Source organism: Marmota flaviventris, chromosome 1 (assembly GCF_047511675.1).
Source record: "Marmota flaviventris isolate mMarFla1 chromosome 1, mMarFla1.hap1, whole genome shotgun sequence".
Taxonomy (NCBI): Eukaryota; Metazoa; Chordata; class Mammalia; order Rodentia; family Sciuridae; genus Marmota; species Marmota flaviventris.
The window spans coordinates 12,632,255-12,660,172 of record NC_092498.1 but is presented as its reverse complement, the minus strand read 5'-3'; the positions used below and the strand labels follow the sequence as shown (position 1 = coordinate 12,660,172).

Below are 27,918 nucleotides of genomic sequence, written 5' to 3'. Positions count from 1 at the left end.
AGTAACCAACTTACCTTTCATGCAGAAACATGTTGGACAACTGAGTATCATCAGGCATTCGATGTTTGAAAAGCTGAGGGCAAATACCACTCTGTACATTTGTAAAACCATTCTGTTACCCTTTTGAGAATACAGGGAAAACACACTGCCCATTGCATTTGCAGTTTCCCATGCTACTAAAATAACAGGCAGCAAAGGTGGTCACTGGCTTGAATGAATGATCCCCATGGCTGTTCAGGGGAAATTGTGTGGCAGTTACATAACGGTGACAAGCAGAGCATTCCCTGGGGTGCCTCCAGCGTTTGCTTGTCCAATATCCCAACATAATGAAAATGACAGCAACCCAGAGAAGTCAGGACCCCAAGGACCAAAGACTCAGATCCTCTGAAAATGAAGGTGTGATTCATTCTACCAAGAAAAAAAAAAAAAAAAACACTCTGTCCATTTAAGATGCTGGCAGAAAAGAGGGAGGCGGAAGAAGGCGGCTATGACTATTATGATCTCATGACCAGCGAAAAGAGCAAGGACTGAGACAGCCATTTTTTTTTTAATGCTTTCTTTTTCTACCCGGCCTTATAATTTGCAATATACCTGTTATGGGAAGACGCCTGGATAATGATGAATACTTTAGGTTCAAGGTAGATTCAATCAATCACATGTTCAGTCTCCTGGTCTCTTCTTAGGAAAAAAGAACAGAGGTGTGTAATTGTGATGAATTATGACTTAGGATGACCCTAACCTAAAGACAGCCAGCCAGGATCACGGGCTTAAAGATACATGCTCATCCACCTTGGGGGGAAATGAGCCAGGTCCACCAGTAATCAAAATCAACCAGTTCAGGACTCTTGTTTACTAAACTTAACACTTTTGCTTCATTCACAGACTACAAAGAAAGTTGTCCTCTAATACCGCAAATAAGGCAAAAATAATTGTTAATACATTCTCCCACAAGAGTCCTGGGAGGCACTGGGTTCTGCCCCAGGATGACCATGGCACACCCCATCTCTTCATTGGTGAAATAAGAGTCTATGGAGATCCCATTCTCAGACCAGCACAGACTCCTGTGTGGTCCTCATCCCACCTGCTCCAGAGTCACTAATGAATCCTGGAGATGTGAGGCAGAGTGGCTGGCTGCTGCGTCTCTTTTGATCACTGCATGTGATTGAAAAGAAAGTAGGAGCCTTTTTGATGGTCTGTCTTTGCTCTTCTTTTGTTTTTTGTTTGTATGCTGAAGCTTCCATCTAATTACTATTTTAAAAATAAACAAAGCCTTAAACATTCACCCCTTTATTATGTAGAACAGTTCAGCTCTGCCTAAAATCCTGTAGCCCAATTTACATATTCACACTATATTTAGCCAAAAAATAAAAAATTCAAAAGGTGACAGCCAACCTGACTTAACCACTGGACTTTTACAGGGGATCCTGAGAGAAACTTGTAGGACTTACACAACCACATCACAGCCTCACTTGCGCCAAATAACTTACCAACACATTGCCTCCAAAGGAGAGCTTCAAGCCAGGAAACAAAACAAAACATCACAACAGCTCTCCCCAAGGAGAGCTTCAAACCAGCTGCTAAGGAAAAAAAAAAAAAAATCATTCTCTATCACATTATACTAACTTCTGCTTGAATATTTCACAAATTGGCTTGTGTCTCTGCCAACCAACTTTTTAGCAGCGTTTTTTTTTTTTTTTTTTTAATTATTCAGTGGCACTTAGCAGAGGAAAAATCCCTGGATCATAGAAAAAGGCAAACAGCACGATGACACACAAACTTATTTGAGTCCCAGTGAAAACAGTCTCAAAGGCCCTAATCACTTATTTACAAAGACAAAATTGTTTCCATCTGGAAAAAGAGACTAAATGACATAACTGGAGATGTACTTATCTCTAGAAAAGCAGATTAAGCAGGAATAGACATTTGACACATAATAAAATAACTTTGATAAAATTAATTTAAATTACAGAAATTTCCTATTATCAGAAGCTTTGAATCCCTTCATCTCTATTACCACCACCATCCCTGAAAAAAAGGAAAGCATTTGACTGAAAGAGAATTGTTCTATAAAATGTTTATAGAATAAAGTACTGTCAATATTCTTCTGAGTGTTTGGAATTTAAAAAGTATCATGGAAGAAGCTATTCTAATATCTTAAATTTTCTCACCTAAAATGAGAAAAATTTAAAAAATATAGGAACAAATCTCTCTTTTTCTTTTTTGTTCAGGTCTTAAGCTGAGAGTGGTTGATTGATATGTTACTCCAAATTCTAAGAGAAGTTCTTAATACTTCCTACTTTGCTAGTTTATTTGAACCCCATTTCAGGATATGTAGATTATCACAGGAAACATAGTTACCTTGCCATCGTTAATAGTCTTCAGAATGAATTACCTAAAATCAGACGCATTGCTATGTCCCTTTGTAATCGGCTACCTCACTCTGTTCCTACCAAATTCAAATGAAAGGAAATGATAGCTCTTGGAGACCATTAGGAATAATTATCCCTTCTACAATCTGTAATTTGATCACGGATAATTATGTGATGTAACAATGGAGTAATTAGACTTGTTTCTCTGTCTGTGTTTGTGTGGCCTCGTCATGTCACATTTGCTAAATTATATTTTCAAATGACCTATTAAAATTGGTCAACTCCATAAATGTCCTGGATAGAAAAGATTTAGATAATTGCAATGTATGTGGTACTAGAGATTGCATCTGATTTTCCTTCCTTAATAATGGAAAAGTAAATTCAATAAAAATTTATATCAAATTATTTCAATTGGCAGACACTGTTAAGAGACAAGTAAGCAAATATGACAAGGAAATCATTATGGAATATAAGTCGTGGGGGGAGAAAAACATTCCTTAAAAGCCACACAAATAAATACATCTTCACAATCTAGGATAAATACAATAAAAGAGAAGGCGCAATCTCCTGTGAATATATGATTCAGACGTTTTCTTTGAAAGAGAAACATATGAACTGAGAATTTTTTAGTTGTATTGTAGGGTAAAATATTCATAACAATATATATCATTTTAACCGTAATACAGTGACATTAAATACATCCACAATGTTATGTAACCATCACCACTAAGAAAAAAAATCCTTACTTATTAAACAATAATTCCTCCTCCTGTCCCCATCTCCTGGAAGCCTCTACTCTGTTTTCTGAATCTACCAATTTGCTTATTTTTAGCACCTCATATCTGAATCTTTGGGTTCCCCCATATGCTGAAATCCTTACCCAAGTTGATGATATAAAGAAGAGAGGCTTTTGTGAGACCCTAACCCTTTCTGCCATGTCAGGACCCAGGGAAAAGATGATCATGTGTGAAAGAGGAAGCAGAACTCTACTAGACCCCAATCCACTGCTGACTTGATCTCGAACTTCCAGCCTCTGGGACTGTGGGAAACATATTACTGTTGTTCATAAGTCACCAGTTTATAGTATTTTGTTAAACAGTCCCATATAGACTAAGATGCTCATATAACTGGAATCATGTCATGTTTGTCCTTCTGTCTCTGGTTTGTTTCATTAAGCATATTGTGTTTGAGGTCTATCATCTTGTAACATAGATCACAATTTCATTCCTTTCTGTGAATAATATTCTATTGCCTGTTTATTCCAGGTTTTGTTAATCCATTCATATGTCGATGAACATTTTTATTTTTCCACCTGTGAGATATTATTGTGAATAATGCAGTTATGAATATTGGTATACAAAAATTGTTCTCATCCTTGACTTGAATTTTGGGGAGATTGCTAACGTGTGGAATTGCTGGATAATCTGGCAATTCTATGTGTAGCTTTTTGAGGCAGAGTTACAATGTTTTCACAGTGGGCTTCACAATCTTACATTCCCTCCAGCTGTGCATAAAAGTTCCAATTTCTCCACTTCTTCACCAATGCTTGCTACTTTCTGTTTTTTAAATAACTATCCTAGTAGATGTGAGGTAGAATCTCACCATGGTTTTAATTTGCATTTTCCTAATGCCTAATGATGCCGAGCCTCTTTTCACATGTTTATTGGACGTTTGTAGATCTGTTTTAGATAAATGGCTATTCAAGTCTTTCATCCACTTTTGACTTGACTTGGGTTGCTCATCTCTCTCTCTCTCTCTCTCTCTCTCTCTCTCTCTCTCTCTCTCTCTCTCTCGTTGTTGACTTTTATTAGTCCTTTATGCCTCTGGAAATCAATCCCTTAGCAGATATATGATTTCCAAATATTTTTATCTCATTGTATAGATTGTATTTTTTGCTTTCTTGATAGTTTCTTTTGGTGCAAACATTTCTTGATTTTGATGAAGTCCAACGTCATCTATTTTTTATTTTGTTGCTTATAGTTTTACTGCATGTCTATGAAATTGTTGTTAAATGCAATGTCATGAAGATTTCCCAAGTGTGTTCTTCTAAGAATTTACAGTTTTAGCTCCTAAGTTTAGATCTTTGATCCCTTTTAAATTGAATTTGCATATGGTGTAAGGTAAGGGCTCAACTTCAATCTGTGGCATACCCTTTGTTGGAAAGATTGTTCTTTCCCCGTGAAATAGCTTTGGCACTCTTGTTAAAAATCAATGACCATAGATGTAAGGGTTTATTTCTGGGCTGTGAGATGATATTTTAAGGATGAACAAGAACTAAGTAATTGACAAAAGACAAGGAAAAAAAAAAAACTCTCTGAGGAGAAAGACTGATTTGAACAACAGTAAGTATTGAATTCCTTTATGGATGACTAAGAATGCAATCTTGATGCTATCTCATTTTTCCATTCCCTTACACATAATGTGTTAAATTAATCTGGCATTTAAATCTCTTTTGGGGGAGATTCTGAGTTATTTAGCTTCCTTGGGGGGTCTCCCACAGAGTAATACAGGATATCACTAAATCCATTCTCCTTCTTTGTCATGCAACCAAGGTGTCATAAACATGTCTCTTTTTTCTTCTACTATTCAATAGGTCACAGTGAATCAGAAAAGCACAATTCCCAAGGCCACCAATTAATTCTCATAAATAATATGGAACAAAGTTGCCATGAGGGAAAGTCTCTCTTACTACAGCGAAGCCCTCCTTGCCCATGTAAAATTAGTAATTTACCCTCTTATGAAGAGCAGTATTAGAAGAGCTCTTTCTAGGCAATTAGAAGATGGGGGCAGGGGATGAGATAAAGGATAGTGTCTTAGTCGGGATTTCATAAGCAGTAACGTGGGAAATTTCTGTAATTTACACTAATTATATTTAAGATTTTATATTATCTGTCAATGTCTTTTTTCCCCCATTACTGCTTTGAATGGAATGAATGGATATATCCAGTTAAGAAATGTACTCTATTTTCCAATATGGAAATAAACAATTTCATGTCATTAAAGTGATTAAAGTATTTAAGTCTGTACTTTTGTTGAATTTGAATGTGAGCATACCATAATTTTTAAAAATCATCTTCCATGTGCACACTGCATTCTCTTGGGTTTATACTAAGTAAAAAGTGGGCTCCTTTCTAAGTTATATACCTTTTCATGATTGCTGATTTAGCAACACAAAGACTCAGATGAAGCTTTGAAATTATTCCTAATCAGTGGTGGAGAGAAGTTTCCATCATCTTCCTGGCTTTCCTGGGATTGTGATGGTGAAGAGAAGGGAAGAGGTGGGAATCAGGGAGAGGCTGGCCGTTTCCTCATCCCAATTAAGTGTGTGCGACAGTGTAGGCGCGTGCCTGTGTGTGTTGTGTGTTTGTGTGCATGAACATGTGCATTTAAACTCTATGGTTTTAATATGCATACATTTAATTATAACATGCATTAATTCACATTGTCACATGGTTCTGTTGTTATTTGAGAAACTAAAGGGCCCATTGTCCCCATAATATTGTGTCTTGTGTATACAAATATTTCCCAAAATGCAAGAGAACAACTGTTCATGTAAGCATATTGTAAAATGAGAAAGAGACTCTTTGTTATTAACTACATAAAGAGATCCATGATGTCCTTATTCCACCCCTTACTATAGAAATTGTCCTAGAATATTATGCTCATTAAAACATTGTACTTCATTTGACATCTGTCACTTTAATTATGCTTTTTATATTTTTAGGCGTCTTTGTTACTTCTTACTCTATTTTACCTTTGGATGAATGAACTATGCCCATTTGCTTTTATCTTTTATCTATGACTTGTAAGGTGAACACCCTATTTTAAAGATAATTTTACACGATTATCTTAAGACATTAAAATTCTTTTTACCTGATTATGCCAACAAAAACTACTGACTTCCTCTGATGGGTGTCAAAAGATTTAGCACTGATGACATCCCCATCTTTGCTATTTCTCTTTCATATTTTGCATTATGTTAACCTGGAGTTTAAACTCTCTTTAAAAAAAAAAAAGATTTCTTTTTACTTTTGTTGCTATAATCTTACTCCTGTTACTCTTGATTACTTAATTTTCCTCTTATTATTGAATAATGATTTGCAGGTTTATATTTTATTTTGTGTTTTATTTATCCAACAATTTTAGATAGTTTATGTGATTATAACTGCTTTTTCTCCATCACAACTTCCCTAATAAAGAACACATTTCTTCTTTATCACTTAATTTTTCAGAGAGCATTCGTAAATGTGCCTTGTTGGAAAATAGCCTGGAGTAGCAAATTTTCTAAGACTTGCAGTTCTAAAAATGGCCAGATCTTGCCTTTTGAAAATAATAAGCCCTTAGTTAGAGATAAGATATTTAGATCTGTATCCATTAGAGATGTATGGAGTTGCAAGCAACACAAATCACAATTACAGGTGTTTGGAACAATCACAGCTGTCATGGAACAAGAAGTCTGCAGGTATGTGGTTGCTAGTTTTGACCCCAATATGGTGCTGCAGCCCCCACCAACATGTGTGTGGTAAGCTGAATAATGGTTTCCAAAGATGTCCATTTCCTAATCCATGGGACCTGCCATGCTAGTTTTCATGGAAGAGGGATTGGAGGCTGCTGATCTGCTAACCTTGAGATGGGAAGACTATCCTGCGTTATGGGGTAGGTTCATCATAATCACAAGGATCCTTGTAAGTGGGCAAGGGAGGCAGAGTCAGAGACAGCAGCAAAGAGGGATTCATCCAGCATGGCTGGCTTTGAACACAGAAGAGTCATGGGTAAGGAATGCAGTGACTCAAGCCACTGGGAAAGGCAAGAAATTGGATTCTCCCCTAGAGAATCCAAAGAAATATACCTTAACCTATTTCAGATTTATGACTTCCAGAACTATGAGATAATAGATTTGTTTTTAGTCACTAAATGTGTTGTGTTACTGCTGGGAACCAATGCAAAGTCCAAGTGGTTATGTTAAAGCAATACAAAGGAGAAATGGCCATGTTAGTCAAATTTGTTCCCTCTCGTCAGAGATGCAAAAATTTGCTCAGAAATCCCCCCAAAAGATTTGCCACAGACCAGACTTAAGCCTTCCATCTACTCTGCAAGAAATGGAGGGAGGGCAATTATTTAGCTTTTTAGCTTTGGCATTGGGGTAGCCCAGAAAAGAGTTGGGAATGACTGGCATGGTAGTGCACACCTGAAATCCCAGCAACTCTGGAGGCTCAGTGGTTAAGTAGTGTCTCTGAGTTCAATCCCTGGTACCAAAAAAAAAAAAAAAAAAAAAGTTAAGAATGGCTTTTGAGAGGCTGATCAATGGTGTTATATTACCTTTTTATTACCTTTTTCATCTGAGAACTCTAAAGGATTATTTTTTACCTTCTCATTGATCTGTGTCCTCTCCTCCCGCCCCCCAAAAAACATATGAATGAAAAAGACATATGAATGTGTTTTAGTTTAAACTCTTATTAAGTAAACTCTATATGTGAATTGTTTGTATGTGTATGTGTATGTGTGTATGTGTGTGTGTGTGTGTGTGTGTGTGTGTAAGAGAGAGAGAGAGAGAGAGAGAAAGTTACAAGAGACAGACTAGAAACTACTTACCAGAATATACCTTGGCATTGAGTTCTGCTTATCAGTTTTACTTAGAAGATGGCAAAATCTCTAAATTTTCAATCTCATGACTTTTTTCAGTTAATTTTAAAAAACTATTAAGTATTTGTTAAGTACCTATTTATATGTACCAAGTGCTGAAATAAATTTCTTTAATTTTATTTTATTTCTCATGTGTATTTTATCTTTCTTCTCATTTGGGAATTATTAAGTTTAGAATTTCCTATTATATTTTCAAAGTCTTTTACCTTCTCTATTATTAAAAAAAAAAATCTATTTGTGTCTCACACTTGAATGTCTTCCAGGTTCATCTTCTATTTCAGGGGTTTGTTTTTCCTGGAGTTTTAAGTCTTCCCCTTCATGGCTGAGATTTTATTTTAGCTGTTGTGTTCTTTTTTATTTTTTTACTCTCTTTTTATCTCAATCTTTAAAAACAACTTGCATGCCTTTTAATTTATTAAGAGTGTGAAGTGGTGACATTTTTTTAAACTCTTACATATTTGCTCATTTTGCACTTTGCCCCAGATTTTAAGAGGATCTCATGTTCTGTTTTTGATGTTATTTACTCATTCCTGGTAGTAACGTATTCCACTTCGTTGTTGGTGTTTCAAGTTCTGCTGGGATAGATTCTCAGAAACCCATTTGAATGTAGAAAGAGATGTATAATCTAAAACAAGGGATTATTCAGGAGCCTGAGCACCAGGAAGTGTCCCCCCCCCCCAACCTCTAGATCTTGCAGGCACATTCCACACAGATGCAGGTCAACGTTCAGGCTGTGGGGTGTGGATGTGAGCATTACCTGAACCAGACCAAGAGGAAAAGACTGCATCTGACTGGAAGAGCAGCCCTGGGACCATCTGCTCCCTGAAACCATCATCCCATCTCCTGTCTGGACCTGAAAGTAGAGGACAAAAACAAGAAAAGGAGCAGGTGGTGGCGTGGAACATCCATCAGTCCTGTGCTGCTCGTGGGGCCTGCCCAGAATCTTATAGAAACCTAGAAAGTTTTCAAATTTTAATATTTACATGAGGAACCACGAGGATTTGTGACTTTTCTTTGACTTACTTTAGTGAAAGGAGGCTCCTAGCATTTCCATTCACTCCAATAAGTTTCAGAAGTCATCTTTGAAAATTAAAAAAGTGTATTAAAGATGATGGTTTTGGGAAAAACATCAGCAAGGATGGTTATAAAAAGCCTTAATCTTTGCTGATTACAAGAAAAGATGTAGGTAATTGTGGTCATATTGTCTTCTTTATGGCACAGGCTGTGTGTTGCCTGTCCAATATTCTTTCTCTCCCCCTCTCTTTCTAACAGAAGTTTCATTTCACTTGGTGCAACTTGGGTTTCCCAGTTTCTTACAGGAAGGGAGGGTCATGTGGCACAGTCCTGGGCAATAATATGTGACAAGAAGTCACTGAGCAGAGGTTCTGGAAAGCGAACGTGAAATAGTGCTAACTTAGCCAGGTGAATCTCTGTAATCCTGTTCCCTTCTTTTTCTTGCCTAAAATTAATGGCTGTTATAACTGGAGCTCTGGTCAACGTGTAGAGAACCCGAGGAAAAGGCCTCACTCTGAAGAGGGAGCCTTGCTGACCTGGGGCCTGCATAGCACTCCAAGATCACCTAATTTGTTTAAACTACTGTGGCATGACCCTTCTGTTCGCTGCAGCTGAAGTCTCCTGCTCACTGGGGTAATTTTGCACTCTGAGAGAAGAGCCATCCTCCTCCTCTCTGTGCATGAATACTTATCAATGTTTTTTCACTGTTGTCTGGTTCAATTATTATCAAAGTGTAAGTAATGATGGTAAAACCTACAGCAGCATCCAGGCATCCAGGGTGTCAATAGCAGTCTCCATCTTTCAAGCAAACCAGAATCAAAGTTTAGTTGGAGAAATGGGTATGTGACACTTTCATTAGCAAAGGATTTGAAGAGACCAAAAATCAGCTACCTAATTTTTGGAAATTAAGATTTCACCTAGGGGTCACAAATTCTCAAGACAGTTCAGCAAAAGCCCTAGGCCCCTTGTGAAGTCTTGCATTGGGGCCTATAACTTACACTTTGAAATAAGAGATATGGAAGCTCAGGAAATTCTTTTATTGCTTTTTTGCTAGATTTCTTACCACTAAAATTGCTTGTAAAGCTCTCTGTTTATAATAACATCAACTTACATCAGCTGTTCTGAGGGGAAATAAGGAAGAAGAAAATTGCACATCCTTCGGGAGTGATAGATATTGAAGAGAGAAAAGCCCAGGAAGGAGGCGAAAACTCAGGAAACAAGAGGCAGAACCAATCGAGGAGCCATCCCATCCCTCCAGAAGTTTCCTACTCAGGAGTGTCCTTCGGCTCCAAATTTACATTATAGATTGTTGTGTGCAGGAGATAACGAACTCTGTGAGGCATAAACTTTATTAAGTCCTGCCTTTTAGCACTGAACAAGTTTAAATATTATTATACTTATCCATTTTGAAACACTTCTAAGCACCTAATATGAACCAAACATTGAACAAATTATACCAAAGATTTATATTCAACTTTAAAAAGAACTTGGTACTTTGCTTTTCCATAGCTGTACAGTGGGGCATAATTTACAGTGCATTCTGTTTTCCATCTACGAATAAAATGTGGTCTAAAAACTCACAGATGAGAATATAAGGCCAATTGTTATCACAAATTTAAACTTTTTTTTATCTTGTGTATGATGGTGTTTTCTTTGAACACTAGATGCCTCTCACATTGTATTAGCAAGAGAAAAAAATAACTAAGTACATAAGACTTGAGCAGAAAATATTTAATTTCATATTAAAGGCACCTACTATGCTATGAGGCATGCCATACAATAGAAAGGAATATGTATATTTTTATGGTAATATCAATAAGGATGTTGCAAACTGCTACTGAAATTTCTGAGTTCTATAAAAAAATCTGTTTTAGTTTTGTGGATACTTTTATTTTAACATAACTTAATTATGTGCTTTATTACTTTTTAAAAGTTTCCAAAGCACCCATAAATGTCTAGCAAAATATACTGTTAATATATCTAGGAGGGGCTGGAGTATAAGTCTGCTTAAAATGTATAAGATCATAATTTCAAACCCATGTATATGTATATACATGCACACACATATATACCTATACATGTGTGAATATATATTTATTTATATTGCATAGGATGTAAATTCAGGTTTTCCACAAAAGTCTTGGAAGGCTTTGAAAAACTCTGACCAGGAAACGAAGGCAGCCCTTACCAAGAATCTTTGGAGCAAATGGAAGAGATCTAGTTATACCCACCAGTGCAACTGGAATTATTAATGAGGTCCAAATGCAGAATCATTAAACTTCATCAGTCTTATTAACTGACTCCCGATATTAGGTGTGAACAGCCCCCGGACATGTTGGGACTCGTTCAGTAAGCTTTATCTTTCTTTCTATCACTGATTCAGTCAATTCATTAAAGCCTGTTTATCTCTCCCGGGTGCCACTAAATGAGTTTCATCGCTTTGTTTATTGTGCTTGTTAGCCCATAGATCTTTCACAATTTCCATTGGTTTCTGAAGGCTTATTAAGTACTAGTTGTGATCAGCCCTTTTGCAGCTAGTGCTTTCATAAGCATGTCTTTGAACAAGTAAAAGACGCAGGAGAATAAGATGGGATAGGGTGATATGGGAGGGGAAAAAAGAGCCAAGTAATTCCACCAGGTGCCTGCGTTCCCTGAAAGGACCAGCAGGTGGTAGCAACACTTCTCGCGAAGGCCCCAGCCCAGCTCCCTAGGACCGAAACAATAGACCCCTCATCCAGACCTGGGGTTAAGAGGTTAAGGGTGGGCGGAAATATTTTTTCTCGAGTCGCCCCCTGCGTTCCTCAACCCTGCCTCCGGGCACACACTGAGAGCGTCTTCGACCGCCTCTCTTCACTGTGGGAAGGTTCTCTGTGGAGCGCGGGCAAGGGAGGAGGCGCCCAGAGGTGCAGCGACTTGCCCAAGCCATGTCAGAGCCAGGCAGCGACACCAGGACTTCCCCTTTTCATCCCCAAGCTTCCCAGTCCCTTGGGGAGGGTGGAGGGAGAAGGCTGGAGCCTGAAGCTCCGACGTTGACCCAAATTCAGGCACTAAAAGATAAAAGAGTTCGAGGCTAGCGCTGGCGCCCCTCTCCCTGGCTGCATAACCTCCCGCACCACCGCCCGGACCCCCGAGATTTCTGTTGTCTTTTCCTCTACCCCCTTCTTTCTTCCATCTCTTTTTCTACGCCCACCTTAGTTCAAACCTCAGTAGGAGCCCACTGTCTAGTTCCTAGAGTTAAAGCCGAAAAGGAGGGGAGGCAAGGGGGTGCGTTTGGGGGCTCTGTCCCGCCCAGGGCGTCCGCAGCCGGCCAGTTGCGCTCGCTCCGCGCGCTCGAGCCCAAGGGTCTGAATACATCTCTCAGCCTCGCGCTCGCAGCCTGCTACTGCAATTCGCGCGTGCCACCCACCCACTCACCCAGCCCACGTCCCTCCTGGCCGGGCCAGCACCCGCGGGCGGAGGCTGCCCCCCCCCCCCCACCGGCGCTCCCGCGGGCCCAGGGCGCTCCCCGCTTCTCCCCGCGCTCCCCAACGCTGAGAAAAGCTGGCGGCTCCTACCAGCCGCCTAGGCCAGGAGGGCGGGCTCCGCTCCCCGGAAGAGGGGAGAAGGAGGGCGGCCGAAGGGGCCGGAGAGGGGCGGGCCAGGCTGGGAGGGGACGCAGAGGGGGCGGGCCGGGCTGCGCTAGCTCCTGCCGCCGCTCCAAAGCAGCGGGCGGTGGGACCCGCGACCGAGCTTGGGGCGGCGATCGCGACGCTAGCTCTGCACCATCCAGCGCCCCGCCTCCGGAGAAGCCCCTGCCGCTAGACCCTGGTTCGCCCCGGAATCCCAGAGACTCGGGCACGGAGCAGACGCGGGGAGCAGGGTTCCCGGACCCGAAAGGACGCGCACGGCACAGCGTGAGCTCGGGGAGCAGCGGCTCCGCTGCGGGCCCTCGCGGGCGCAGACCTGCAGAGCTTGAGGCCGGCGGGAAGGTGAGCCCGGGTCGCAAGCGGCATCAGGGGACCGGGGATAGTGTGCCTGGGGACCGAGGGATTAAGGTTTGCAAAGTGAGGGGATCCTCCAGGCTGGGCCTCTGCACACCCTGGAGGGCCTCCTGGGGGAGTGCTGAGTATACCTCCCCAAGGCGAAAGCGGGGCTCCTGAGGGGCCAGGGAATACCCCCACATATCTCGTTGACGCCCCCCTATCCTTGTTGTTTGGCTTTCCTCCGCTGTTTTTCCAGAGACCCTTCTCTGGCTCTGCTTGGGGGTCCTGATCTGAGGACCCACTCTAGGCGTTAGGAAAATATTTGCCCATCCCTCCGATTTCAGTGGCATCTCTCCAATCCCCTTGGAGCTGGGAGGAGCCAGGAGGCCCGTCCACACTTGCCCCCAGATCTGCACAGCATCCCCCGCGCCACCCCTGATCCCCATCACCACATTTAAGTCTTGGAGGTGAGGCTCATTTTCTGCTCACAGCCATAACCCCCAAGTTCTAACCAAAGTCTCCTGCCTGCTCCTGCCCTAGCTTCACCTCCTCTCTGAACCTGGGTGCTTGGTCCTGCCTGGTCCCCCACCCCCACCCACAGATCTTGGCTGTCTGGCACCCTCTCTCCTCCCATCCCTAGGGGAGCTGGCATTGGCCCAGCATAGCTGATGTTGTAATGTCCCTGGCAGTGCCCATGGAGAAGAGCTGCTGGGCCTGTTCCCAATCAGTTAACCCAGGCCCTCCACCTGCCAGGGGAACTTGACTCAGGCTCTGGAAGGGGAGAGGATGGCCCTGAACTGAGAGATCAGTGGGAAGGAGCCTGAGGCTCTTCACAGTCCAGAGAAGCTGCTCAAGTAATATGGCTTTGGGGAATTGAGCTCTGTTCAGTGGAGCAATGGACTCTTTTTTCTAGAAAGAAAATTAGGGTGGGGGTTCCTCTGTACCTGCCTAGTGACTATGTTCACTAGTCACTAGATGACTTACAGTGACCATGGAATTACCAGAGTGCTAGGATCAACAGGCCTGGGTGACAGAGCATGGGAAGGGCAGGTGGTTCCTCTGGGATAACAGCAGTCCCAGCCCCTCACTGTCACCTGCACCTGGGTACCAGGCCCCCTGTCCACACCCTGCCCCATCACTCTAGGTGGAAGGGGAATGGCAGCATTGGGGTGGAAGCCTTGGTTTCCCTATGTCTCCTTCTTGCTTGGCCCCTTCTCCCAGCCCAGGTGTTTCTGTAGAAGCACCTCCCAGGAGAGAGCTCTCATCCAGAGGGAGGGATGGAGCAGGGCCCAGGGTGAGGGACCGTTCATGGGACCCCTCCAGAACAGCACTGAGCAGCATATCTGACACACACTCATCTCCTGACTTGTTACTGCTGCCTACCTTGCCTTACACACACATTTTCTTACTCACTGTATCAGAGAGACACATCCTCAGGCATCTGGGGACACAGGTATTGATCTTCCCAGCACCTTTCACTACTCATTCCTTGTGCACATTTGCCCATTGCCCCAACACCCCCTCATGCTGTTTTCCAGAGTCAAAGATGTCACCGGTCAGTGCACAGTCAGAGTGGCTTATTCTGCGTGACTGTCTGGCTGGACCCAGACACTGCCTGCATCCTAAAAGCCTCTTCCAGCTCCACAGCCTGGGAGTGGGAGGCACATTTGTCTGAGTTGGCGTGCTCTGGGGGACATTCTCAGAGGCTGGAGGCCTCCAGGGACACAGAACTATCCTCTGCTAGGTGATCCATGCATTTGCTTCTCTAGCCTGGGTAGCAGGGGATCAAGAGCCAAAGGACTGCCACCTCTTCCCTGTCTGTCCTGACCGCTGCCTTAAAGCCTGCCAGAATTCTTTTCAAGGCAGAGGGCCAGAGCACGGAGAGCTACCCAGAGGGTCTTCAGGGTGCAGATTAAAGGGCAGAGGCGGCAGCGTTCAGCTGAGCAAGGATTATATTGGAATTTCCTGGGCGTTTAACAGCTGCAGAACAGGGCAGAGGACAGGGCCTATGGTGCTGACCCCTCCCACGGTGACCCTGCAGCTAACAGGTGTGAGAACCAGCCCAGCAACCACAGCAGACATAAATGCACCCTCTCCATTGGGACACTCCCTCTCCCTGCTGCCCTGCAGCTGACCGACTCACCTGTCTAGGCTCCCTTTGCCACCAACTATGCCCTGTTACAGGTGTCCCCCTTTGTCCCTTTTTCCCTTTGTAGTCCCAGTCCTCTGCTTGACAGAGTGGCAGAAAAGCATGAGGACAATGTGAACTTCTTGGGAGAGAAACGTAAAGAACAGGGCATGATAAAAAGTTGTTTTGCTTATGTTGCTCTCAGTTCATTCCTGCTCAGCTTCTGCTGTCTCTTCATCTCTGCTTTCTTCTTCTAGATGAAAATTTCTAGGTATTTTGAAAGCTAGAGGATAAAAGACCAGGGGATAAAATATAAACATATGCTGTATTTTTCTAAGTTTAAAATACTTTCTTGTTTGGATTTTGTTGTAACTATAAAAAATAAGGTATGCTTATTGTAACAAGAGAAACAATTCCAATATGTGTAAGACAAAGCCAATTATACCCCACCTACCACCCTCCATTTCTACCTCCTACAGTAACCAATTTTAATGATCCAATGTATTTCTGTCATACCTGCCTCCAAGCTTATCTGGCTAGCATTATTTAATTTTTAAAATTCGCTTTGTGGATTGAGGTGCATAAACTCTATTAAGTAAGCTGGATTTGTTCATGAAAGTATCGTATTTAGCATTTAATTGGAGCATAGTTAATTTTTCAAATTGCATGCAGGTTTACCAACTTACTTTTAAATCTTTCATTTTCTCAGAGAAGAGACTTCATAAGCTATGCTTTATAAGCTAAGATTCTACAAGTCTCTAATTTTTGCCGGTTTCTGAAAACAAAATAGGCCCAAGAGCGTATCTTATTTTTGTCAACCAAAGAAATATGTAGCAGGCTTGTGGATCTAGTCTCCAAGCCTGGAATCTCAGCTACTTCAGAGGCTGAGGCAGGAGGATCACAAGTTTAAGGCCAGCCTCAGCAACTTAGCAAGACCTTGTCTCAAAATTAAAAGTAAAAAGGGCTGGGGAGCACCCTTGCATTCAACCCTCAGTACTGAGAGAGAGAGAGAGAGAGAGAGAGAGAGGAGATAAATATGATATATCCAGAAAAGAAGCTGAGAAGAAGTATGAAGCGGTAGAATGCAATTTTTATCACATGAAACTCTAATCAGTCTCATTTTCTGAGCTGTCGTTTTACATCCACATTTCTGCTGCTTCAGTTGTTTGATATTTTTAAAACCTTATATGCATCTGAAATTTGAATGTTTTCCTGATTTAAGTCAGTTTTTGGCACTTTCTCGTGCAGAGATTTCTAAACACTGGCCAGTTCTTCTCATGAGCTGGAGCAGAGAGAGGACTGACACGCAGGCTCAGGAGGAAGAGAGAGACCTGGCCTTGCGGATGCCTCTTCCCCATGGTGCTGCCGTATCCTTGTGCTCGATGGTGCCCAGGATGTGCTCCTGGGCGTTCCATGTCCACTGCCATTGAAGGCACCCTTGAAAGTCGGCTTCCAAGCCCTGCTTGCTTAGTATTCCAGGCATGCGGAGCAGTCATGTTCTTGTCGCTTGTTTTTCTACCTTTGAAACTTGCTTCAGAAGAATCTGCAGTGGTATGAATTAGTTGACAGCAATTTATTCCATATCTTAAAGTTTCCTCTTGCTGTATTTTTATTCTTGCAGTAGAGATCCACTTAGGGTCTTTCTATCTGTTAAAAAAATAAAAGAGTTGAATTTATCTGTTTTGTTAGATAAGCAAGAACTGACCTGACTTCCTAGTCTGACTCAGCAGTCATTTTTCTTCTAAAGAAACTTGGTTCTAACCTTCAGTATTCTGGGTCTGAATCTGAAAGACATTCTCATCAAATATCAGAATAAACTTATGGGCACTTTAGGATCCTCAACCATTTCTTTTTTCATGAATATTTTTGTTCTTAGTAAAATTTCAAAAAAAAAAAATTACTCAAGTGGCAATCTACCTGTAGTGTCTCCATTTTATTCTTTTCTTTCTGATAGTTCTTGATGACAGAAACAAATTGACAAAGTAAATTGCTGCTACTCATTTCTGGATCTTTTGAAGAGAGGCCAGCTTCATGTTGTCATTAAGAGGCGTGCTAAGGCTATCCAAGCATGCCCTGATGCAGTCACAAGCTGCTGCATTACTTGTATTGTGGGTCATCAAGGGAACTATCTTGCCATTCTTCATCTTCTAGAATGTTCCATATGGTACCATTGATATTGTTCGTGAAGCATCTTTTCTATCTTGCTTTGCTATCTTTCAATTTAAAAAATTCATTACGATGTTACCAAAATATTTATTATTCCTTCATGATTGTCTAGTTGTGAGTTTAGGGAAGCACGGTCCTTATTGTTTCTTCTTTGTACCAATCATAGAACCCATTCATGTTCTGCCTGAAAGAGACTATTTTAAAGAGTATCTTCTGGGCGAATTGTAAAATAGCCTTCATTGTTTAAAAGCTTGCCTCTGGCGTTCTCTGTTCTTGATAACAGTGTTCCTAAAGACTGTGGCTCTGGACAGAATCTGGTTTGCTTTTGTGTATCAAGCATGTTCCCAAATTCAGGCACTGAGAATTTGGGGATTGCACCTGCAACATAAATTGCTTCGGGTGTTTATTGAATAGCTGTTGGTGATGGAGCCAATGCTTCTGAAGTTAAGGTAGCGAGGCATGCCCTCTACTTCATGATCTGCCTGTTTCTGTCTGGAGCACTTATGTCATCAGTGGATGGTCCTAACAACATTTAGGACAGTATTTGCAAAGAATCTGTTTTTCTTATAAACTCTTTTAAGGGAAAAAAAGAATACTATCTGCCACATGGAACTGCTTCTTACTTGCCTCTATGTGCGGCGAATTGAGCTCTCTATTTCACACATGGTATTAGAGATATGAGGGGTCAATTTCAGTGGCAGGTTGAAGGATGCCCAGTACACATCAGCCTACATGAATCTCTCCATGATGCTGACTTCATGGAAATGGCACTGAAGTCTTCATCTTATGATGCAGCCAGCAGGAACATAAAAAAAAAAAATTAGATGAGTGGGAATTAAATTATGGCTTTCATGTTGATCACAGTCTAACATAGTTTTATAGTTTGATTTCAGTTTCATGGAGAAACACATAGTTTTCTATACCACTGTGAATCACAAGGCCACATACATCCAGGTTCAATTCCCCTTCCAGTTGGCTTATTTTACCTCAATCCTCTCTTTAGCAGCACATTTTCCTCCTCAACAGAAATAAATGGATCCTACTGCTCTTGTCCATGTAGCACATGGACTTTTGAGACTCAGTCATGAGGAGGGTCAGAGTGCCACCAGGCTTTTCTTCATCTTTTGTGTGTGTGTGCATGGTACTGGCGATTGAACCCAGGGGTGTTCTGTCACTGAGCTACATAGCTATAGCCCCAATCACTTTTTATTTTTTATTTTGAGACAGGGTATCACAAAGCTGCTTAGGGCCTCTTGCTGAGGCTGGTCTCTAACTGGCAATCCTCCTGTCTCAGCCTTCCAAGTTGCTGTGTTTATAGACATGTGCTACCACACCCAGCTAAGTTTATTTCTCTTTCTTTTTTCATTTTTTCCCACATATATTTTATTTTTTATTAGTTCAGTTATATATAACCTTAGAATTCATTTGAATTCATTTGAATTCATTTAATAATTATTAAAGCATAGAAAATAGAGCTTACCTTATCTTTTTCTGGGAGTACTACTTTCACTTGGAAGTTATTTGCATATTAATACATAAATAGTAGCCCGTATTCCTTGTTAAGGATGTGCCTTGATTTCTTAACCATCATCCTATCCTATCGATGGACAGTTTATAGTCTTTCTCTTATAAACAATTCACATGAGTATCCCGCTCAAACATCTACGCAAACTGGTGAATGTATATTGTACCCCAAGGACTTCTTAGGAGTGAAACTGCTAGCTAGATTTGCCAACTGTTCTCTGTGCACCAAGATTCCAGTTTGAACTCATAATATGGTATACTGAAGAGACCCTATTTATCTATACTTGTCCAGCATGGTTATTGACTTCATAAGTTAAAAATGAAGTCTTAGAGCTGGGCACGTTGGCACACACCTGTGAACCCAGCCCTCTGGAGGCTGAGGCAGAAGAATTGGAAGTTCAAGGTCAGCCTCAACAACTTAGTGAGGCCCTAAGCAACTTAGTGAGAGTTTTTCTCTAAATAAACAATAAAAAAGCGGAGGGATGAAGCTCAGTGATAGAATACCCCAGGGTTCAATCCTCAGTACCAAAAAAAAAAAAAAAAAGAGGTCTTAGTAAGCAATTGAGGCTGCAATGACAAAGTCCATAGATTCAGTGGCTTATAAGCAATAGGAACTTATTTCTCACCATTCTGGAGGCTGATCCGAGGTCAGAGCGCCAAGGTTGTGTTCTGGTGAGGGTCCTCTTCTGAACTGCAGACAGTCCTCTTTGCATCTTTATTATAACCCTGCAAGGTAGAAAGAGGGCTAGTAAGCTCTTTGGGGTCTCTTATCAGAGCATTAATCCTATTCATGGCTGCTCCACCCTCATGACCTAGTTACCTGACAAAGTCCCCAACTCCAAATACTGTCACATTGGGGGCTAAGATTTTGACATGTGAATCCGGGGCAGAGGCACCAACATTCAGCCTCTAACAAATGGCATGCCACTGTTGTTTTAATAGGTCCTCCTTTAAATGCGAGCAAACAAAAAGCATCTTTTCATATGTTTAAGACATACACTTATTTTTCTGTTAGCCACACACAAAAAAAGTGCCCCTTGGGGGAGAGAACCTTTGTTCACATACATAGCTCTCTCCTCATTTGTCTTTCAGAGTCTTTATGCCCATGCTCTTTTTATATTTGTTCTCTTACCTTCCCTCCCTTCATACCCCATGGCCATTTTTCTGTGTCTCTCGCGCTTCGCTGCCTCTGTAAAGTGTCTAGAATACCCAAGGCAGCATTGCTGGGGCACGGGGAGCATCCTTGTGTTCCCTAAGGACAGGATAGATTCCTGCCCACCTGTCTTTAATGAGAAGAATCTTCTAACTTTAACTTCCAATACAGACTGGCCATTGGAGAAAGGGAGGAGAGTAAATGAAGAGAAAGAACTGGAATAACTCCTTCCACAGGAAAAGGGTAAGCCACAACTACCCCGTGCTCCCCCTCTGAGAAGGAGGGCCAGGAGAAACACAGAGACACAGTCACACAGGGAGTAGCAATAAGCAACCTGGCACGAGGCCCTCCAGGATCCTGAATCTTCAAAGCTGTTCTCTGAGAGAGCTCTCTGTTGGCTTCGCCCTAGGGTGGGTGCGGGGGCAGTTTGAAATTCGGCATCAGGTTGGGTGAAATTGCTGTATATAAGAATGCAATTTCCTCCCCACCCACCCCACCTCTCCCGGGCCTCTGTGTATCCCTAGGAAGCAAGCTTCGCTGCCAACCCCCATTTGAGCAAAAGCCACAGCCCCACCTGGGAGCAGGGTGGTGGCCGGGACAATGGTGGGAACCTTGAAGATGCCCCATGGCTACTGAGGGGGCTGCGCGGTCAGGGAGCAGAGTGTCTGGCATGGTGTGCAGCCTGTGGGTCCTGGTCCTGGGGCCCTCAGTTCTGGCTCTGGAAGGTAAGAAGGAGGGGAGGCCCAGTGCGGGGCCAGTGAGGGTAGGAAATGGGAACGACTCAGAAGTGAGGGAAGACATCACAAGTGGGAAAGGCATGGGGAGGGTGGCCAGGATCTGCATCGGGGATTTCAGAGATGGGTTCCTGACAGACAGCTGAGTGACTGCTGGCAAATTAAGTGGACATGGAGGGACAGTCTCTGGTTCCCCATGGGAATGGGGTTGGGGTCAGAGGTGCTGACTAGAGGGTTGGCACCGAGTGCCCCTCTCTCTCCGGGCAGAAGTGTTGCTGGACACCACGGGAGAGACATCTGAGATTGGCTGGCTCACCTTCCCACCAGGTGGGGTGAGTGCCACTCTTCATTCTGAACCCATCTCCACCCCTTCCTGTTCCCTAGAGTGGAATTTGGGAAGGCAACCCTGGGTCTTGCGGGTGGGATAAGACCCCCTCCCTCCCTGAACAGGATTTCGATGAATCCTCCTCCTGCTTGGTTGTCATTAAGTCTCAGTGGAACAGATATGTCCCCTTCATTCCCCGGCCCCCAACACCTCCCTGCCCAAGCTCTGAGCAGCTGACACCTTTTCTGGTCTCCGGGCAGTGGGATGAGGTAAGCGTTCTGGATGACCAGCGTCGCCTCACAAGGACCTTTGAGGCATGCCACGTGGCAGGGGCTGCTCCAGGTACCACCCAGGACAACTGGCTACAGACGCACTTTGTGGAGCGGCGAGGGGCCCAGAGGGCACACATCAGACTCCACTTCTCCGTGCGGGCCTGCTCCAGCCTGGGCGTGAGCGGGGGCACCTGCCGGGAGACCTTCACCCTTTACTACCGCCAGGCGGAGGAGCCCGACAGCCCCGACCACATTTCAACCTGGCACCTCAAACGCTGGACCAAGGTGGACACAATCGCAGCAGATGAGAGCTTCCCTGCCTCTTCCTCCTCCTCTTCCTCCTCCTCTTGGGCTGTGGGGCCCCAAGGGACTGGTCAGCGAGCTGGCCTGCAGCTGAATGTCAAGGAGCGAAGCTTTGGCCCTCTTACCCAGCGTGGCTTCTATGTGGCCTTCCAGGACACAGGGGCCTGCCTGGCCCTTGTAGCGGTCAAGCTCTTCTCCTACGCCTGCCCCACCGTGCTCCGTGCCTTTGCCTCCTTTCCTGAGACGCAGGCCAGCGGGGCTGGGGGGGCCTCCCTGGTGGCAGCTGTGGGCACCTGTGTGGCTCACGCAGAGCCAGAGGAGGATGGAGTTGGGGGCCAGGCAGGGGGCAGCCCCCCCAGGCTGCACTGCAATGGGGAGGGCAAGTGGATGGTAGCTGTTGGGGGCTGCCGCTGCCAGCCTGGACACCAGCCTGCTCATGGAGACATGGCCTGCCAAGGTGAGAGTCCAGTCCCCCACACTTACCCAGCATCTTCCACCTGCCCCCAACCTTGGGGTCCTCCCCCAAGCACCCCAGACTTTGTTTTGTCCCCCAAAACATCAGGATCAAGCCATCTTAGGACAGGACCCATTTCCCCCATTTTATTTCCTGAAGCGTACAAACTTGCTCACACCCATTCATCTAAAATTTCTGGAATCTTCTGGATCTTTCCACAGCAATTGCTATGGATCTTTGGGCTGCAGACCTAAGAAGTGATACAGACCAAAAGTTGTTAAACTCCGAGATCACCTTGGGTGGGGTCGCTTGTCCCCCTCTGCTATCTGGTTGGGAGGGTTCACTGCAGCACCAGGTGGCTGGGAAGCCAGTAGAAGGAGCCGTGGATATGGCTGCGGAGAGAGGTTATGCAACCACGCCTGTGGGGCTTGCCCAGCCTGCAACCCCATCACACCTCACCTCTTCATCACTGGAGATGCAGTTCTGTCCCAGTGACTGACAGGAGTCTTTGCCCTAGGGAAGGGGGGTGGTTAGGTCTCAGGAGGACCAGCTCTGGGGAACAGAGAGCTGTGCTGAAGCCTGTGTGCAGGGGCATTGGGAGCTCAGGGTGGTGGATGGAGCAAGAGTGACGCCCCATTCTCTCTGCCTCTTCAGCCTGCCCTGGGGGGTCCTATAAGGCCTTGGCCGGGAATGCTCCCTGTTCACCATGCCCTGCCCGCAGCCACTCCCCTGACCCTGCAGCCCCCGTTTGCCCCTGCCTCCAGGGCTTCTATCGGGCCAGTTCTGATCCACCAGAGGCCCCCTGTACTGGTGAGTCTGCCTCCCAGCCCGGCGTGGAAAAGAGTCTGGGAGTGGGGCTGGAGGCAGGGGAGCCTGCTGCCACGTGGGGTGCCTTTTGCATTTGGAGTGACTTTCTTTTTTTGTTATATTTCCTTATTTTTTCCCCTCCCTGCCACACCTCCCTCTCTCCTCCCACCTGCCTCCTCTGTTTCCTGCCCCAACCCCATGCTCTCTTCCCTCCTCCTCTGGATGGTCAACCCTCCTCGCCTCCTTCCTTCCTCAATCCTCTCCACCCTCCCACCTTGCCACCCTCCCACTGCACCTGACGGCACCCAGGCCCTCCATCAGCACCCCGGGAGCTGTGGTTTGAGGTGCAGGGCTCAGTGCTCATGTTGCACTGGCGCTTGCCACAGGAGCTGGGCGGACGAGGTGACCTGCTCTTCAACGTCGTGTGCAAGGAATGTGGAGGGCATCAGGAGCCTGGCAGTGGGGGCTCGTGTCGCCGCTGCAGGGATGAGGTGCATTTTGACCCCCGCCAGAGGGGCCTGACGGAGAGTCGAGTGTTAGTCGGGGGGCTCCGAGCACATGTACCCTACATCCTGGAGGTGCAGGCTGTCAATGGGGTGTCTGAGCTCAGCCCTGACCCTCCCCACGCTGCAGCCATCAATGTCAGCACCAGTCATGAAGGTAAGCCCTTTTACCCAGCTTAGTGACATCTCCCATAACTCCTTAGAACCCCCTGCCCGCCTTTCCCAAACCTGCCCTCCAATCAGGCTGCCTTAGAATCCATAGTCTAAGCTCTATGCCCTCCACCCACCAGTGATGCTTCTGCTCTCAGAGACTCCCATCCCCCTGATAATCCCTCCTGCAATCCAGTCCCCTCGGCAGTCCCTGTGGTGCACCAAGTGAGCAGGGCCGCCAACAGCATCACTGTGTCCTGGCCCCAGCCTGACCAGACCAATGGGAACATCCTTGACTACCAGCTCCGCTACTATGACCAGGTGGGCAAGGAGCAGGGGGCACCACAGCAGGGCTGGTAGGAGCTGGAAGTCCCCACAGGAGAGCAGGGGGGTCGCATGAGGCAATGGGGATGTGTTTGACGGCCACATCAGCTGAGGAAAGCTTGGGGGTAAGAGCAGGGGCAAGAGGAGCAGGCTGTGCAGGCAGTGAGTGGCTGTTGCCCCCAGGCAGAAGACGAATCCCACTCCTTCACTCTGACCAGCGAGACCAACACTGCCACCGTGACACGGCTGAGTCCTGGCCACATCTATGGCTTCCAGGTGCGGGCGCGGACTGCTGCTGGCCACGGCCCCTATGGGGGCAAGGTCTATTTCCAGACGCTGCCTCAAGGTGAGGGGGTGCCTGGATGGGAACTGGGTGTCTAAGGGGACACTGAGGAGAGGTCAAGACTGTCCAGGCTTTGAACCCTGACCCGGCATCTCCGGGACCAGAGACTCCGGGAAAGGAGGATGTGAGGATGGTACTGTGGCTGACCCTTGACCTCAGGGGCTGCTGGGGAGGGTGTGCAGGGGTGAATGTGTGGGTCATGTGGATATGCAAGTTGTGTGTGTAGGGCTGTAGGGGTCGTGGGTGCGTGTACAGGACTAAGTGTATATACGTGCATACGCATGCGTATGTGTGGATTTGTAGTCAGGTGTGCACATGCCTGTTGTGTGTTTATGTGTGTGGGTGGGTCTGTGAGGTGGGGTGTGTGTGTGTGTGTGGTGTGGGGGTGCCTAAGGTAGTGAGATGCTTTCACACACTCATGTGTGAGGCCTGGTCCCCCAGGTGAACTGTCCTCTCAGCTTCCAGAGAAGCTGTCCTTGGTGATTGGCTCCATCCTGGGAGCCTTGGCCTTCCTTCTGCTGGCGGCCATCACAGTCCTGGCTGTCATCTTCCAGCGGTGAGGCCCCTGTGCCCCAACCTCCCCAACCTGCCCAGCACCATTCATGTCCTGGATACCCCTGTGGACCCCCCTATAGACAGCCTTTTCCCACTACCCCAGCCCCACCCTGAACCCCGTGCAACAGTGGGACGTGGGGGGACAGCACAGGGGTGGAGATGGGGCCACTGTTCCAGGTCACCCGTTTGTCCCGCAGGAAGCGGCGAGGCACAGGCTACACAGAGCAGCTGCAGCAGTACAGCAGCCCAGGTGGGCAGGAGGAGGGACCAGGACTGGGCCTGGGGGTCTGGGGGCTGGGTGCGTGCCTGGCAGTGTTGAGGGGCTCCTTCACATCGGCTTCCAGAAGCAAGCGGGCACGTCTCGGGCATGTGGGCACCCAGCCTTGCACCACACCCTAAGAGCCCACTCCTCCCTACAGGACTTGGGGTAAAGTACTACACAGACCCCTCCACATACGACGACCCCTGCCAGGCCATCCGAGAGCTTGCCCGGGAGGTTGACCCTTCGTATATCAAGATTGAAGAGGTCATTGGGGCAGGTACTGCAGGGACAAGGAGGGACTGGGGGTTCCTGGTAGCCCTCCTTAGCCAGGAATCCCTTTAAGCACAGTAGGACACTGTGAGCCCACGGTCCTTCCTTGACCCCCATGCCACCTGCTCCCATTCTGCAGGCTCCTTTGGAGAAGTGCGCAGGGGCCGACTGCAGCCCCGGGGACGGCGGGAGCAGGCCGTGGCCATCCAGGCCCTGTGGGCTGGGGGTGCCGAGGGCCTGCAGATGACCTTCCTGGGTCGTGCCGCGCTCCTGGGCCAGTTCCAGCACCCCAACATCCTGCGGCTGGAGGGTGTGGTCACCAAGAGCCGTCCCCTCATGGTGCTGACAGAGCTCATGGACCTCGGCCCCCTGGACAGCTTCCTCAGGGTCAGTCCAGCTGGGGTGGAGGAGGAGGGTGCGGTGCATGGGCCCAGGAAAGCTTGGGGGGCCTCCCCTCTTTCAGGAGACAGCCGATACCTTTGCTCCCTCCCCCTACCTCCCATGGTGGTCCTCATCCTTCTTTCCCAGGCCTGTGTGATCCCAAATTCTGCCCCCGACAGCCCTCTCATGCTAGTGTCTGCTGCTCAGCGTGCCCAGGTTCCACTCTGTTGCTGACCTCTGTCCTCTGCCCCTCAGCAACGGGAGGGCCAGTTCAGCAGCCTGCAGCTGGTGGCCATGCAGCGGGGCGTGGCCGCCGCCATGCAGTACCTGTCCAGCTTTGCCTTTGTGCACCGAGCGCTCTCCGCCGGGAGCGTGCTGGTGAACAGCCACCTGGTGTGCAAGGTGGCCCGTCTTGGCCACAGTCCTCAGGTGAGTGCAGAGCCTGAGGCTTAGCATCCCTCAGCAGGGGCTCTGGGGTGAGCTGGAATCTGGGGTGGGCGCCAGGTAGGATAGCCCGGTATCTGGGGGTTGGAGGCTCACCCGTGTGTTGGGGAGAGAGGAGCCTGAACAAGGGGCAGTTGAAGGATCTCAGGGACTAAGGCAAAGAAAAGGGGCTTGGGAGGGCAGGAGTGTCAAACTGGCACCCACTCCTGCCCTCCCCCTCATGTGGAGGATTCACAGGCTCCAGAATCAGTACAGCTGGAGACAAATCCAGAAGGCCCCAGCACATCTCCAGCACTGTGACCTTGGACAAGTTCATATTGTTTATGCCTCACTTCTGCATCCTAATGTCCACCCTACACGGGTGTTCAGGGGATTAAATGAGATGTTCAGTGTGAAACCCTTAACATACGTCTGAGTCCAGAGTAGTTGTTCAGTAAATGTGACTCTCGCTAGGATTATTGTTATTGCTGCATTTGACTTCACTCCTCAGGGCTCAAGTTGCTTGCTTCGCTGGGCAGCCCCAGAGGTCATTGCACACGGAAAGCATACGACATCCAGCGACGTCTGGAGCTTTGGGATACTTATGTGGGAAGTGATGAGCTATGGAGAACGGCCCTACTGGGACATGAGTGAGCAAGAGGTGAGCTTACCATGATCCCTCCCAGGCCCACATCTTCCAAGAGCTTCCTTCCATTCACATTCTCAGATATCATGATATATTCCAAGCTTTAGAGTTCCCTCTCCACTCCGGACTCATGTGGCACCAGATTACAGTCCATCCCTACTTTGCTAACACTCCCCGCGACTAGCAAGAGCTTTCTGTCACCAGATGCTTCCCCTGATCCCCAGGTACTAAATGCAATAGAGCAGGAGTTCCGGCTGCCCCCGCCTCCAGGCTGTCCTCCTGGACTACATCTGCTGATGCTGGACACATGGCAGAAGGACCGTGCCCGGCGGCCTCACTTTGACCAGCTGGTGGCTGCATTTGACAAGATGATCCGCAAGCCAGACACCCTGCAAGCTGATGGGGGCGCGGGGGACAGGTCTGGAACTTGGGGCTGCAACCTGGGAAAGCCAGGGAGGGTAAATGAAAGTCAAAAAGAAAACCGAGGCGAGAGGGCTGAGATGAAGAGGAGAACTTGACCTGCCTGCCCCTCCCCCCCTCAGACCTTCCCAGGCCCTCCTGAACCCTGTGGTCCTGGACTTCCCTTGTCTGGACTCGCCCCAGGCCTGGCTTTCGGCCATCGGACTAGAGTGCTACCAGGACAACTTCTCCAAGTTCGGCCTCTGCACCTTCAGCGATGTGGCTCAGCTCAGCCTGGAGTAAGCCGGGGTGGCGGGGTGGGCAGGAGCTCCAGGCCCCAGGAGAACGGGTGTCTGGGATCTTAGAGAAACTGGCCCAGCTCTGACCCACTCCTTCCCCGCCAGAGACCTGCCTGCCCTGGGCATCACCCTGGCTGGCCACCAGAAGAAACTGCTGCACAACATCCAGCTCCTCCGGCAGCATCTGGGGCAGCCAGGCTCAGTGGAGGTGTGAGTGAGGTCTGGGCAGGAAGCTGTGAGCCCACGACGCCGCTGACCCAGCCCCGGACACAGGTCCGAGGAGGGATGCGCGAGATGTGAGCCAGGCTCCCTCTCCGCCTCTGTGCCTGCTGCATTCTCCCAGCCCTCCTCTGGACGCTGCATTTCCCCAGTCCTCCACCCTCTGCCAGCCTCCACCACATTAAAGGGAAGGGAATTTGAACGTTCAGGTGTGTCGAGACCTCAGTCTGCAAGGAGGGGCGGAGGGGAGGAGGGGGCGGGCAGACACCGGGCAGACAGGCAGAAGCCTG

General features: G+C 46.6%; 1 protein-coding gene across 3 annotated transcripts; it reads left to right on the top strand.

The window, feature by feature from the left end:
- Window positions 1-12,721: 12,721 nt before the first annotated feature.
- Window positions 12,722-27,834, top strand: Ephb6 (EPH receptor B6). Of its 3 annotated transcripts, XM_027943413.2 has the most exons (19): window positions 12,722-12,919; window positions 13,333-13,455; window positions 20,131-20,202; window positions 20,484-20,684; window positions 20,961-21,025; window positions 21,279-22,050; window positions 22,702-22,857; window positions 23,164-23,514; window positions 23,704-23,828; window positions 24,015-24,177; window positions 24,616-24,730; window positions 24,927-24,979; window positions 25,149-25,268; window positions 25,401-25,648; window positions 25,898-26,071; window positions 26,577-26,726; window positions 26,936-27,129; window positions 27,254-27,409; window positions 27,515-27,834. In XM_027943413.2, exons 4-19 carry the CDS (start codon window positions 20,585-20,587, stop codon window positions 27,621-27,623), a joined length of 3,051 nt encoding a protein of 1,016 aa, XP_027799214.2. In that variant the 5' UTR covers window positions 12,722-12,919; window positions 13,333-13,455; window positions 20,131-20,202; window positions 20,484-20,584; the 3' UTR covers window positions 27,624-27,834. The 3 variants fall into 3 exon arrangements, with proteins under 3 accessions (XP_027799214.2, XP_027799215.2, XP_027799213.2); XM_027943414.2 differs by lacking the exon at window positions 13,333-13,455; XM_027943412.2 differs by lacking the exon at window positions 13,333-13,455 and having other exon boundaries at window positions 12,722-12,994.
- The last annotated feature ends 84 nt before the right edge of the window (window positions 27,835-27,918 follow it).